This window comes from Aotus nancymaae, unplaced genomic scaffold, assembly GCF_030222135.1.
Source record: "Aotus nancymaae isolate 86718 unplaced genomic scaffold, 86718_ANA_hifiasm-v0.15.2.pri h1tg000059l, whole genome shotgun sequence".
NCBI classification, from domain to species: Eukaryota; Metazoa; Chordata; class Mammalia; order Primates; family Aotidae; genus Aotus; species Aotus nancymaae.
This window is the reverse complement of record NW_026988473.1, coordinates 33,959,775-33,973,164: the sequence shown is the minus strand read 5'-3', so window position 1 is coordinate 33,973,164 and position 13,390 is coordinate 33,959,775. Positions and strand designations below refer to the sequence as shown.

The following is a 13,390-nucleotide window of genomic DNA, read 5'->3' as shown; positions in this document are numbered from 1 at the left end:
AATTTCTGTCTACTGTTGATTTGGCCAAATGGAAGATTCTTTTCCTTTGTATATTTTTTAATTGATCTTTAGTATAATAAGTTAATCGGAATAGCCATAAATCAACTGCCATGCAGTCACAGCAGGTTAATTTTTAAAATGGCAACATATAAAATGAAAACATTATAGGGGGAAAAATACAAGTTAGAATTCAAGCTTTAACCGTTTAATGGCAGTGTGGCTTTGGGTAAATTCCTCAATTTTTCAAAGCTTTGGTTTCTTCATGTGTGAAAAGATGAGAGAATATTTTCTTTTCAGGATTCTTAGGAGGCTTAGAAATGTTACATAAAATATGAGGCACACAGAAGACAAACCAAGAATGTCAGCATCCTTTTTATTTTTTGAAGCTGTTAAACTGAGAAGAAACATTTCTAATTAGGCATTGATCAGTCAAAATGATACAGACGATTTACACAGAGATAATATTTTAAGTAAGAATGATTAAAGTACCTTCAGGAGCCTACCAGACTAGGTAGTTTAATTGTCATAAGGCCTAAAGCAGTTTGCATTCAGTGGCCTGATTTGTATGGAAAAGTAAATGTGCAGTTTTACGTAAAGAAATAAGCCATGATTCTTGATATGAACCAAGTAGCAGCTCTGTGTTGCATGTTACATTTTCTAGCTCTGTAAGTCATTTAAACACACAATTATTCATACTGAAAAAAATGTTTTCTTTAGGTGATGTGATTACTTTTGATAACTGGCGCTTACTTCATGGCCGACGTAACTATGAAGCAGGAACTGAGATATCCCGCCATCTAGAAGGAGCTTATGCTGACTGGGATGTGGTTATGTCAAGGCTTCGTATCTTAAGGCAGAGGGTCAAGAATGGAAACTGAATCTCCTGTCTATAATTTTAGTAAGATTCCAATGAGGATATTTTGTAAGATATGGCACATTATTCACAGACCATGATTTGTATCATTTACATAAAATTTCCTTAACAATGAACATGTAACTTCTCTCACAAGAGTACTCTACTTTGTAATCATATACAATGTCAACTTTTTAGATGTTTCAGCACTCGTTTGCAAATAAAGCATCTCTTCTGCTCTGTTGCATGCATGCTCTAATTTCTTTTGCCCATATATGAGTATCTCCAGAATGTCTACAAATAGTTTTTGTAGCAAATGAATCATTTCTTGAAATAAGCCTTTTGTTTAAAATAAAACTTGTCTTAAAACATGCTTCTACCCTGTTGCCTATAGGATCTCATTTTCCAAGACTGCACATTACCATCTTTAGCATGCTTGGAAAAGGCTTTATATTTCCAAAGATCTGTTTTATGAACTTTTATTATAGAATTCTATTATCCAAATTTCCAGACCTCACAAATTTAGTGATTCCAACACTTTCTTTTAAAACCTAAATTATGACATCAAGACAAAGCATGATTAATAAAGAGAAAATCTAGGTTTGAGCAATTCTCCTGCCTCAGCCTCTCAAGTAGCTAGGATTACAGACGCCTCCCACCACACCCAGCTAATTTTTTGTGTTTTTAGTAGAGATGGATGTTAGCATGTTGGTCAGGCTGATCTCAAACCGGCCTTGGCCTCCCAAAGTGTAGGGCTTACAGGCGTGAGCCACTGCACCTGGCCTAGGCTACTAATTTTCTCTTGTCCCAAATAAATACTCCCAACCATGATCAGTATTGCTTCCAGTGTCCATGAATCAGATTTCCTCATTTCTTGTTTTTGACTAACAACTGGAAAAGGAAAAACCAAGAGACTTGTACTACTTATAAATAATGTGATGATGGCTGCAAATCTATGGACAGCTCTACCTGTTGGTCCCAGCTTTCTCCATAGTCACTGTCTTGCCCTAGTGATGGAACACAGATGTCACTGCCAGCAATGGAAGTCCTATTCCCATTGAATCCAGTCTCTCTCTACCCCTGCCAGAAATCCTTAGCATTACCATTTGCTGAAATCCTGGTAGTTCATAAATTTTTGGACATAACCAAGCTTCCTGTTCAAAAAGTAATTATTGCCACCACTGTGGAGCTCTCTACCTGTTGCCTCAAGACCAAGTGAAAACATTACTTCCATCGTTGTTTTAACTTTTGCTGCACTTCAATTTCCATAAAGTGTGCCCATGGCACTGGGAATCTAGATGAAGAGCACCTTAAGCCCATGTGGGCACACCACTCTGACACTTTGAATTCTGGTATGAAGTATACATCTCCAGCCAAGCCTCCTCCTTCCCTTATAACACTGCCACTTTATGGGGCCCTCATTGTCCTTTTGTATCATCTGGTCTTGATTTGGGCTACTGTAGTATATTACATGTTTGATTCCTTTGAACTACAAAGGGAATGAGTTGGGTTCTCAATTCCATCCCTCCTAAAATGCTCCTAAAATAAAAACAGGCAAATTCCATAGGCATGGCCTGGTTCTAAAAGGCAACATTCAATACCTAAAAACAAATAATTTGCTGGAGTGACCCTAGATTCATCCATTCATAGCATCTAAACCCAAGGTATTTGCCCAGCTAAAGTCACTTCTTATACTTTTTTACTTATTTGACAGATATTTATCACATATCTGATATATGTCAGGTACTCTGCTAGACTAAAAATACTGAAGGACTTGAAATGTACCTTCTTAGAGTCTGGTAGGGGAGCAGATAAGGATATAGATTATAATGTGCCATGTTAATAGAATGATCCGCAGGAAGGCAACTAAGCCAGACTGGGAATGCTAAGAAAAGCTTCAGTATGAGTTAAATTATAAAGGTTCATAGTACTTTTCCAGGCAAAGATGGTGAAATGACTCCAAGTTAAAGGGCAGAAGAGGCAGAGAGAATTAAGAGTGGAAACATGGCATGCATTGACTTACAAGTGAAAGAAATAGATTACGATGTAATGTGAATCTGGGCTTGTATGCCTAGGTTCAAACCATAATAATGAATCAGTTAACCATGTATCTTTGGACAAATAACTGTTGCCCTTAAACCTCATTATTTCTGTTTATAAATGAAACTAACATACCTTATCCCAATTAATTTTTATGAGAATTGAATGAAAGTTCATGTAAAGCAGTGTTTTCTCAAATTTCTCAGATAAGTCACAACCATGGTGCTTTTTTAAAAAAAAATACAGCTTCCCAGATCATTCCCTGAGGATTATGATTCAATGGGTCTGGGAAGAGGACCAGGAATTATATTTTTAGCAAGGATCCCAGGTGATATGCATCATCAATGAACTTTGGAAAATACTGATATAAAACATTTAGCTTAGGTCCAGTATCAGGGTTAGTACTCAATAGCCATTAACTATAAATTAGTTATAAAAGCAGAGTTTGTAGAGGAAGAGGGTGAGTTAGGTTCAGAAGGGATATATGAAGCTGGAAACAGAAACAATGATCAAGTCATGAAATGTCTAAACGCATGTTGCATTAAGGAGTTAGTGTTTCATCTTGAAAGCAATTAGGAGCCACCTGAAGGTTTTTAAGCAGCAAAGTGTCTTGATTAGATATTCATTTCTTAAAGATTCATCTAGCTTCATTGTGGAGGGAATTGTAAACAGGCAAGAGAAAAGGTCATAAATCTACTTATGAGGTTACTACAGGAAGTCAGGTGAAAAATTAAGGAGCATTGAATTAGAACACTTGAAGAGGAAATGGAGAGATACTTAGAAGGCAAATCTAGAGGACTTGACCCGGTGCATGTAAAGAATGAGGGAGATGTCTAAGTTTTCTTATCAGTTTATAGTTAGGAGAAATGGGTTATACACAGGGAAAGAAGCCACAATAGTAGGATCAAGCTTGTTCAGCAATAAAATCAGTTCAATTTCGAACAAACTGAGCTTGAGTTGCCCTGAGCTATTCCATCTGTCAGTTGGATATATGTGCACATAGACCATGGGACAGAAATCTGAATTAGAGGTCTACACTTGGAAAGTATATAAATGGTAGTTGAAATCATCATTTGTTTTCCTGGAGACATTTAGTGATGTGACCAAAGTCACAACCCTAATGGTTTGATGATAAGCTAATGATATTGGCCTAGCTTATGGAATCAGTCACATTCAGAATCAGAGAAGGTTTATATTCAAAATCAGACAAATCTCTTAAATATTATATTTTGTCTCTAAAAGAGCATTCCAAGCCACTGTCCCATGGCTTGGCTGTTTCCTTCTCTGCTGCAAATATTATTTCTGCCCTGGAAAGGAGAGACAGAAGGTTTGGATGCAGTTAAACAATTTCTAAAGTGTTATATAGGACATGACATATTATGGGCTACAGCAGCTAGTGCTAACTGAAGATGATTAGGTTTCCTGGATATAATTGTCTAAAGATTTGACTTCTTCCCAAACTCATAATAGACCTGATGTAACTTGGATTAGAATTTACCCCTATTTGGCAGTATGGACTCTTACTCTCTGTTCCATTTCTCTGATTTGACTTGGAGAATGTTAGCTCCTTGGCTAGTTCATCAAAATAACTCCACAGGTCACCAGAATTACATGTCACAAAGTATTTTCATTGGTCTCTACTTCTCTCCCCAGTTGACCATTAAAGGGTGGGCAAATGAATATTGGTAGAAAGAATTTTTTTAAAAAAAGAAATTATATAGAAAAACAGAGTGATGTGGAGGGTAATTTATCTTCAGGGATTTAAACTGTGAAATGAGGTATTGTATAAAAAAAATTCCTTTATGTTAAGTAACATTTTGAGGAGATATGTGAACCAAAATTTCTTGCAATGAAAATGTAATGTGGTTGGACTTTGTGGTTTGGAGAATACCTCTGAGTCTCTGTACATTTTTTCCAGCTGTCTGGAATACCCTACTCTACCACCCTTTATGCCCGGAAAGCTCCCCTTCTCCCTTCAAAGTTCAGCCTAAGATTGGTCACTAAGATGATAAAGCAGGAGGTTCCCCACTCATACCCTACCACAGCAACTACAATTTGGCAGCCATCAACAGACAAAAGTGCCTTTGACGAAGCTTTAGGAACCAGGTAGGAGGTTTGAAACCCAGTGAAGCTCAAGACCAAAGAGGGCTGTTTTGAGAAGGTAAGTCTACATCCAGGTATAAGGCTCACTGACCATGGTACCAGCTACAGACCCAAAAACAGCCCCCAACTTCCTATGGACTTAGATACACACCTGTTTAGCATTGGTCGTGCCAGCAGTACCATCCACCAAGGGACTCAGAAGTCACACACCCACTCTATGCCTTAGATAACAGGCCTGCTGATCACAGTCAGCTGAGGACACTAAAGCAGCCTGTGACCCAGCTCCAGTCCTATAACCCACCAGGATCCATGATCCTGGAGGCAGACTTGCCCACCTCAATTTCAGAGCAGATCTTGAAATAATCCTGCAACTTGGCTCCAGCCCCTCTCAGTTGCAGACAAAGAATTGTCATCCTCTGAAGGGATCTGCCAAAAGACATAACCATCCATGTCCCAAGAAGCAGGACTGACAACTTCAGTCAGACTGCAGATCTTGAAGCAGTCCTAGAAAATGGTTCCTGTGAGCCCAGCAGGTGGCATTCATATCCATACACCTAAAGGTAGACATACAGGATACAGTCTCAGATATAGATGCTGAAGCAGTACTATAACTTGATTCCAGGCCACCCTGCCCAGAAACCCACCCAGAAACTTACCTAGTAACCTGGTAAGAGCCATCCAAGGGGACTGGCAGGAGCCACAACTGTCTGTAAACCAGATAGCATGCCAGCTGCCCGTGAACCTAACTGCTGCAGACCCTGAAGTAGGCCCTGTTCCAGCTGCAATCTTGCTGGCCCAGGTCCTGGAGGCAGTCCAGTCTACCCAGAGACCAGACAGGATCTAACCAACCAACCTCTGGTAATAGACCTACCAATCACTGAACCCATGATGGACCCATCAACAGTCATGCAAACTGACCCCAACTGTAATCCTAAAGGCAATGTCATCAGGGCAAGGACCCAATAGGAAAAGGTCTTTACCTGCCAAACCCAATCTGTAAAAATTGGAAAAGGTGGCCGGGCGCGGTGGCTCAAGCCTGTAATCCCAGCACTTTGGGAGGCCGAGGCGCGTGGATCACAAGGTCAAGAGATCGAGACCATTCTGGTCAACATAGTGAAACCCCGTCTCTACTAACACAAAAAATTAGCTGGGCATGGTGACGCATGCCTGTAATCCCAGCTACTCAGGAGGCTGAGGCAGGAGAATTGCCTGAACCCAGGAGGCAGAGGTTGCGGTGAGCCAAGATCACGCCATTGCACTCCAGCCTGGGTAATGAGCGAAACTCCGTCTCAAAAAAAAAAAAACTGGAAAAGGCATTTGCTCCTTCAAATGCATAGACACCAATACAAGGGTACATGAACCACAGTGAATGGAGGCAAACATGACGTCACTAAAGGAAATTAAAGTTTCAGTACTCGACCCCAGAGAAATGAAGATCTATGAATTTTCTAATAAATAACACAAAGTAATCATCTAAAAGAAGCTCAACAAGATGCAAGAAGACAGGATAGACAACTAAACAAAATCAGGAATAAAATACATGAAAAAAATTATATGTTTAATAAAGAAACAGAAACCACAAAAAAGGACCAGAAAGAAATCCTGGAACTAAAGAACACAATGACAGAGTTGTACGAGCAATAGTTAGCTTCAAACTCAATAGTGCCAAAGGATGACTCAGGAAACCTGAAGACAAGTCTTCTGAAATTAGCCAATGAGAGGAACAACAACAACAACAGAAAAAAAAAAGAAGAATGAAAAAGAAGGAAGGGAGCATATGGGACCTACAGGACAGCATCAAGCAAACAAGCACATGCATTGTGGGAGTCCAAGAAGGGAAGAATACGAGCAGTAGGAAGCTTATTTAAATAAATAATGTCTGAAAACTTCCCAAATCTTGGTAGGGATATGGCCATGAGTATTCATGAGGCTCAAGCAACATTAGCTCAAAGAGGATTACACCAATATACATTATAATCAAGTTGTCAAAAAGAACTACAAACAGGAAACAATTTTTTAAATGGCAGTAGTTTTTTACCTATCAATAATTACTTTAAGTGTAAATTGATTAAGTACTCCAACCAAAATACAAAAAGTTACTGAACTGATTAAATAACAGGACCCAACTATATGTTACCTAGAAGAGACTCAATTTACCTTCAAGGACATATATAGGCTTTAAGTGAAGAGGTGAAATAATATTACATGCAAATGGTAACCAAAAGAGAACAAGGTTGGCTATACTTGGACAAGATGAAAATAGTTAAAATGTTTCCTTGTGTAAATGACATGATTTTCTTTGTGTACAAAGAAAACCCTAAAGACTACATAAAAATTGTCACAACTAATAATTTAGCAAATTTACAGAATACAAAATCAACATACCAAAAAAATGAGTGGCATTTCAGTACACTGATAATTAACTATCTGAAAAATAAAAATATCCTATTTACAACAGTACTAAAAATAATAAAATACTTAAGAATGAATTTAACCAAAGAGGTAAGAGATCTGTATACTGAAAACTATAAGACATTGATGAAAGAAATAAATATTCACAAATACTAAAAACAATCCTAAAATTCATAGGTAGCAACAAAAGGCCCTAAATGTCAAAACAATCTTGAATAAGAAAAAGCTGGAGATATCACACTTGCTGATTTCACACTTTATTACAAAATTATGTAGTTTTAAAACTATGGTACTGGCATTAAAAAGACACATTGACAAACAGAACATAACACAAAGTCCAGAAATAAACCCAGACATATATGGTCAACAAATCTTTGTTGTTGGATCCCCAGAACATACATGGGGAAAGGACCATCTCTTCAACAAATGGTGACTCAGATATGGCAGAAATGTTGGAACGATTAGACCAGGAATTTTTATTATTAATATGCCCTTGTAATAGAAAAATGTAGGCAGCATGCAAGCACAGATGGATAATGTAAAGAGAGAGATGGAAATTCATAGAATCAAAAAGAAATACTTGAGATAAAAACAACTATAACAGAAATGAGTAACACCTTTGATGGGTTCATTAGTAAACTGGACACAACTGAGGAAAAAAATCCCTGAATTAGAGGACATAACAATAGAATGTTCCCAAACAAAAAAATAAAGAGAAAAAACATATTAAAACATAAACAGAACAGAATATCCAGGAACTGTGGGACGACTACAAAAGGTATAATGTGTAATAGGAATATGAGAAGGAGAAAGATGGAAAGGAACAGAAGCAGTATTTGAAGCAATAATGACTAATTTCCTCAAATTAATATCAGATGCCAAACCACAAAGTTCAGGAAACAACAAGCCAGATAAATGCCAATGGCAACAAAAACTACATCTAGGCATATTATATTCAAAGTTTGGAAAATCAAAAATAAAGAAAGAAACCTTGTTGGAAGTCAGAGGGAAAAAAAAACAACACTTTACCTACAGAAAAGTAAGGATAAGAATTTCATCATACTTATCTTCATAAACCATGCACACAAGCAAGAAGACAGGGAAGTGAAATATTTAAGTGTTGAAAGAAAAACATCAACCTAGAATTCTGTACCCAGTGAAACAATCCTTTAATAGTGAAAAATAGAGACTTTCTAAAACAAAAATTGAGAGAATTAGTTGCCAGTAGACCTGCCTTACAAGAAATGCTAAAAGAAATTCTTCTGTGAGGAAGAAGATGTAGGCCAGAAACTCTGATCTACATAAAAAAGGGAGAGCACCAGAGAATAAATAAGTAAAAGTAAAATAACACATCACTATACCTTGAGCGGTAAGTAGATTCTCAAGTTTTTGGTTACATGAATCCTTCAGTCAATATCTCTATATGAGAATCAGCTTTTGCCAGCTTTAGTTAGAACACGAACTAACTTGATCAAGTCACAGGACTTCTTTCTTTCATTTAATTTGGTAGATAGTACTGAGTATTTTCCATGTTTATAATGTTAATATCAGGCTAGAATCCCACAAGAGAGCATGATCCTCTGGTTTTATTACAATGATTTCATTCTGATACCAACAAGGTTACTGAGATCCTCTGAAAAGAAAGAAAGAGAGAGAGAGAGAGAGAGGGAAAGAAAGAAAGAGGGAGAGAGAAAGAAAGAGAAAAAGAAAGAAAAAAAGAAAAAGAAAGAAAGAAAAGACAAGACTGTAACTTCTTATTGAGCTCTTGGATGAAAAAACACAAGATATAATCGCTTACATTTTAGCCTTTTACAGCTTTTCAAAAGCACTTCCAATCCATTCATTTACTTATATTTATAACAGATCTCTGAAAAAGGCAAGGTTGTTCTTCCCTTTTCCCAGTAGAGGAGACAGTCTTTTCATTCTGTTTGGAAGAACGCTAACATTTGTGTTCATCTTTACTTCAGTACTGCTAGTGGACAAGATTAGTCAGTCTCATGGAAAAAGAAAAAGATAATCAAAACTATTACTCTTTACAGTATTACTCTTTGCAATAGCTAGTTTTGATTATTTTTTTTTCCTACTGAATTAACCAATTATTTTGTTTACAACCATAATAAATGTCTTTAGTGATGATCACTGGAGCAAGTCTTAATGGAAGCTGTCCCCTTCCCATAATTAAAATAAACCATGTGAAAAGGTCAGTGTAAAACTCTACAGTACAATCTGAAATTATTAGGAAGTACCCCTGTAGAAGGACTACCCTCAGATTCATCATCGCAAACACCTACCTCCCAACTTTCCCCATCCTCACTACGTACGCAGTAACCTAAAGAAAGCACGAGTGTACTGTGAACAGACTTGGAATTTTATTTCTGTTAAAACTGTAAATTTTTTTCTAATTCCAATTTAGTTTTAAAGATTTGAAAATAGAAACAGATGGGGTTAGCAGATGTTATTAAGAAAAATATTTCCTGCTTAAATGCTACATACCCAGTATAAGCATTTAATTAAATATTTGAGTAGTATTTAAAAGTCACTTTTAGAGGAAGGGGAAAAGCCATTATTTTTCTACAACTTTTATCATAAAATTTTTGTCTGATAATCACCCAATGTTGATTTTTCAGAAATTGCTTCATAAACTTGGATTCCCCTTCCCTTTAGAAATAATGAAATAACCTTTTGCATTACACTCCAATACTTAGATTTGTAAAACAGAAAATAGTCTTAAATATCATTAAATTCACTATTTCCAAAAGTATAACAATATCATTAGTAGATAAAATTATTTTTAAATTTGTGAAATAAACTTTTAAAACATTTTTAATTGTTATATATTTTATAGTTAAAACTTTCTAATTATGGTAAATAATGTTGATTTTCCATTTACGATAATGACAAAGTTCCTTTTAAAATTAAACTTAAGTAAGTATTTTTTTTAAATACTACTAACAGTGCAGGTGGTACTATTTTGAAGGTAGTACTAAATTGACCAAAGTTTGGGAAATGCTGATCATTTTATGAACAAGCAAACAGAATCATAGAAGAGAAATTACTTTCCATGGCCATACATAGTGAGTGACAGAGCCAGAATTCAAACACAAGTTTTGGATTCCAGTTTGTTTCTCATTCCACTGTTTCACACTGTGAGGATTTCAATTTCATATGGAATTAGCTTGGCTCCATGCTGCTTCCAAATGTCTGACCAATGGCTTTACTTTACATTTCCTTTGAAGCAATTCCAGAACTGATTCAGGAACAAACATGAAAGGGCAAGGAGGTCATTTGAGGGTCTAATAATCATGAGAATCTAAATCAGTGCAAAAGCTCTAAAATTGCAGAGCACATTCGAATCACCTGGGAAGCTTATTTAACATGCTGACCCCTAGGCAACCCCTATTTAGACTCAGCTGACCTAGGTCTAAGAATCTGGATATTTAACCAGCATCCAGAGGATTTGGCTGTAGGTGGTCCATGAATCATACTTTAAGAAATAGCATTCATATCACCTGGTCCAAAAGAAGCATTTCATTCTGACTGAAAAGTCCTGAGAGACCTTTAATGGCCATGCATTGTCTGTACTTGTTTCACTTTCCTCGGGCAAAGACTTCCCTTATTTTCCTTTGGTATGTCAGTAGCAAAGAGAGGCATCCAGACAGGGTATGCTTACTCTCTTCTACAATATTAGGGATTGATAACTAGATTCTTTTTTCAGCCACAGTAAGACATAATTCTTCCTCAGCCTCTCCACCTACCACATGCTCTCCTTATAACCTAAACTTTTTCTTGGAAGCATTTACTACAGCTGTAATCAAAAGGTTTTCTGCATAATTAATGATCCAGATTCTTTTTCCCTCCCTAGGCAAACATGATGGCATTAGCAACACATGGCATACCCGGAACCCAGCAAACACTCAATAAACAGTTGCTCAATAAATAAACAAAGTATAACTTTTGAGTGTAGAATTTTTCTTTTGAAAATAATCCAAAACTCTTATTTGATAGGTAGAAAAGAAGACATTTTCCCTTCCTTTTATTTTTGGAGAAAGTAGCATTTATAATTATGATCCCATTACGTGGCTGGGAAAATGTTGATTATAAATGCTCTCAAATTACTGAAATCAATATAATAATAAAACATTTACACTGAGTAAAAAAGGAGTGCTTTTGTTTATTTTTATATGATGTAAGCAGAACCCCTGACCTAAGCTTGACAATCTCTGCAAGCCATATGGAAAATATCAGTGTCACTGATGCTTGATGAGCCCAAATATTGCTATGGTTTCTCTCCAAGAAATATCAGTGTGCTAACCCAGATGCTTACTTTTCATTATACATTTAAAGATATGAATTACAAGCTTTCCCTTTTAATACATTCATATAAAATTGCAGAAGTTGTCACCTGAGTGTTCTGGGTCAAGTTATACACAGAGAGACCTAATTATTCAGCTGATGGTAGGGCAGCAGGGTGCAGAAGATGCAGTGAATATGCATATGCTGCTTCACTTTAAGACATAAATCATAACATTTCCTTTTTTAATACACCTATGCAAAACTCAGTTCTTACCACCCCAGTTGCTTAAGTCCTCATTCTCTGACCAGTGGTGGGACAAAGACAGATGGAGGAAAAGGAGGTAATGAATATAAATATGCAAGGAAAAAGAAAATTTATTTATAAGAATTTATTTTTTCCCTATATAATTTGTTTTCAAATTTAGCCAGGGTCCCTGAAATATTGGATTCAACCAAAATTCAAATGAAACTCTTATGAAAGCTAGCATTTAACGATCTCTGGAATGTCCTATACATTTTCTTGAATATAGCTGAAAGTTCTAGTAATGATAAGTAACATGCTTTCTCAGCAATCAAAGGGAGACCTAGTCTCAAGTTTGAAAAAACTCATATCTGAAGCCATCACTAAGTTGTTTACCACTGGGATTATTGGGTGAAACATTGAAACAAGGTCCCCCTGTAAAATCTTTTAAGTTAAGACAATCTAGGATGCCACTTACTTTCCTTCAACAGCAACGCAGACCCTAGAGCCACTGTCTCTCCATGCATACCTATTCTCCCAACCCCAACTTCATGGCTGCTCAGCATGTATCACCATCTCAATCCCTGAAGCCACAACCACTGTGGGCTGGCTATCCGGTGCCCTGGACCCTATGGCCACTGTCATTCCACAAGTGTCTGTGATCCTAACCTCAGCTCCATGGCTGTTCCATTTACACTTCACACCCTGAAGCTACCACCACTGTGAGCTAGCAATGACACAACAGGCTAGCTAGCACAAAGACACATACAAATTGAACGTGGAACCAAGAGGGATCTCATCAGCCATGAAATCCCCCATGAGAAACAGACAACAAAAAAATGGAGATCAAGAAGTCCTCAGCAGCCTTCTACCAATTACATCAATAGCTCTTGCTGCTACTGAAGATACCCCAGCTTTGGCCATTGAGGACTCCTAAAATATTCAATGTTGCTGATCAGAGGTGACAGAGATGCACAGATACTATACCACTGGGTCTTTCCCAGAACTGCAACTGCTACACTCAACCCAGCTGGCACCCTCACATCTACCCACAGATGAAGGTCTTTCCCCACCGAAAGCAATCCATAAAACCAGGAAGAGTTAACTGGATCAATCATATCTACAGACATCAACACAAGACTACAAAAAAAAAAAAAAATTTAATCAAGAAAGGTGACAACACCAAAGAGACACAATTTTTTAGTAACAAACCCCAAAGAGGAAGATCTAAAATTTCCAGGATAAAGAATTCAAATTAATTGTTTTAAGGAAGCTCTGTGAGTTCTAAGAAAAGATACATTGAAATCAGGAAGATAATAATGAAAGAATATACAAACAAAATGAGAAGTTTAACAAAGAGACAGAAATCAATAGAAAGAACCAAACAGAAATTCTGAAGCTGAAACTATAGTGAATGAAATGAGAATTGCAATAGAGAGCATCCACAA

At 36.9% G+C, this 13,390-nt stretch overlaps 2 protein-coding genes across 5 annotated transcripts in view; one reads left to right on the top strand and one right to left on the bottom strand.

The window, feature by feature from the left end:
* The window catches only part of BBOX1 (gamma-butyrobetaine hydroxylase 1), an 82,843-nt gene extending 81,743 nt beyond the window's left edge, over positions 1 to 1,100 (top strand). For all 4 annotated transcript variants that reach the window (XM_064365085.1, XM_012452232.2, XM_064365084.1 and 1 more), the window contains one exon: positions 718 to 1,100. In XM_064365085.1, coding sequence (XP_064221155.1) covers positions 718 to 878 — 161 coding nt within the window. In that variant the 3' untranslated portion in view covers positions 879 to 1,100. The remainder of the gene's footprint in view (positions 1 to 717) is intronic.
* Positions 1 to 13,390, bottom strand: part of CCDC34 (coiled-coil domain containing 34) — a 327,538-nt gene that overhangs the window by 88,923 nt on the left and 225,225 nt on the right. The window lies entirely within an intron of this gene.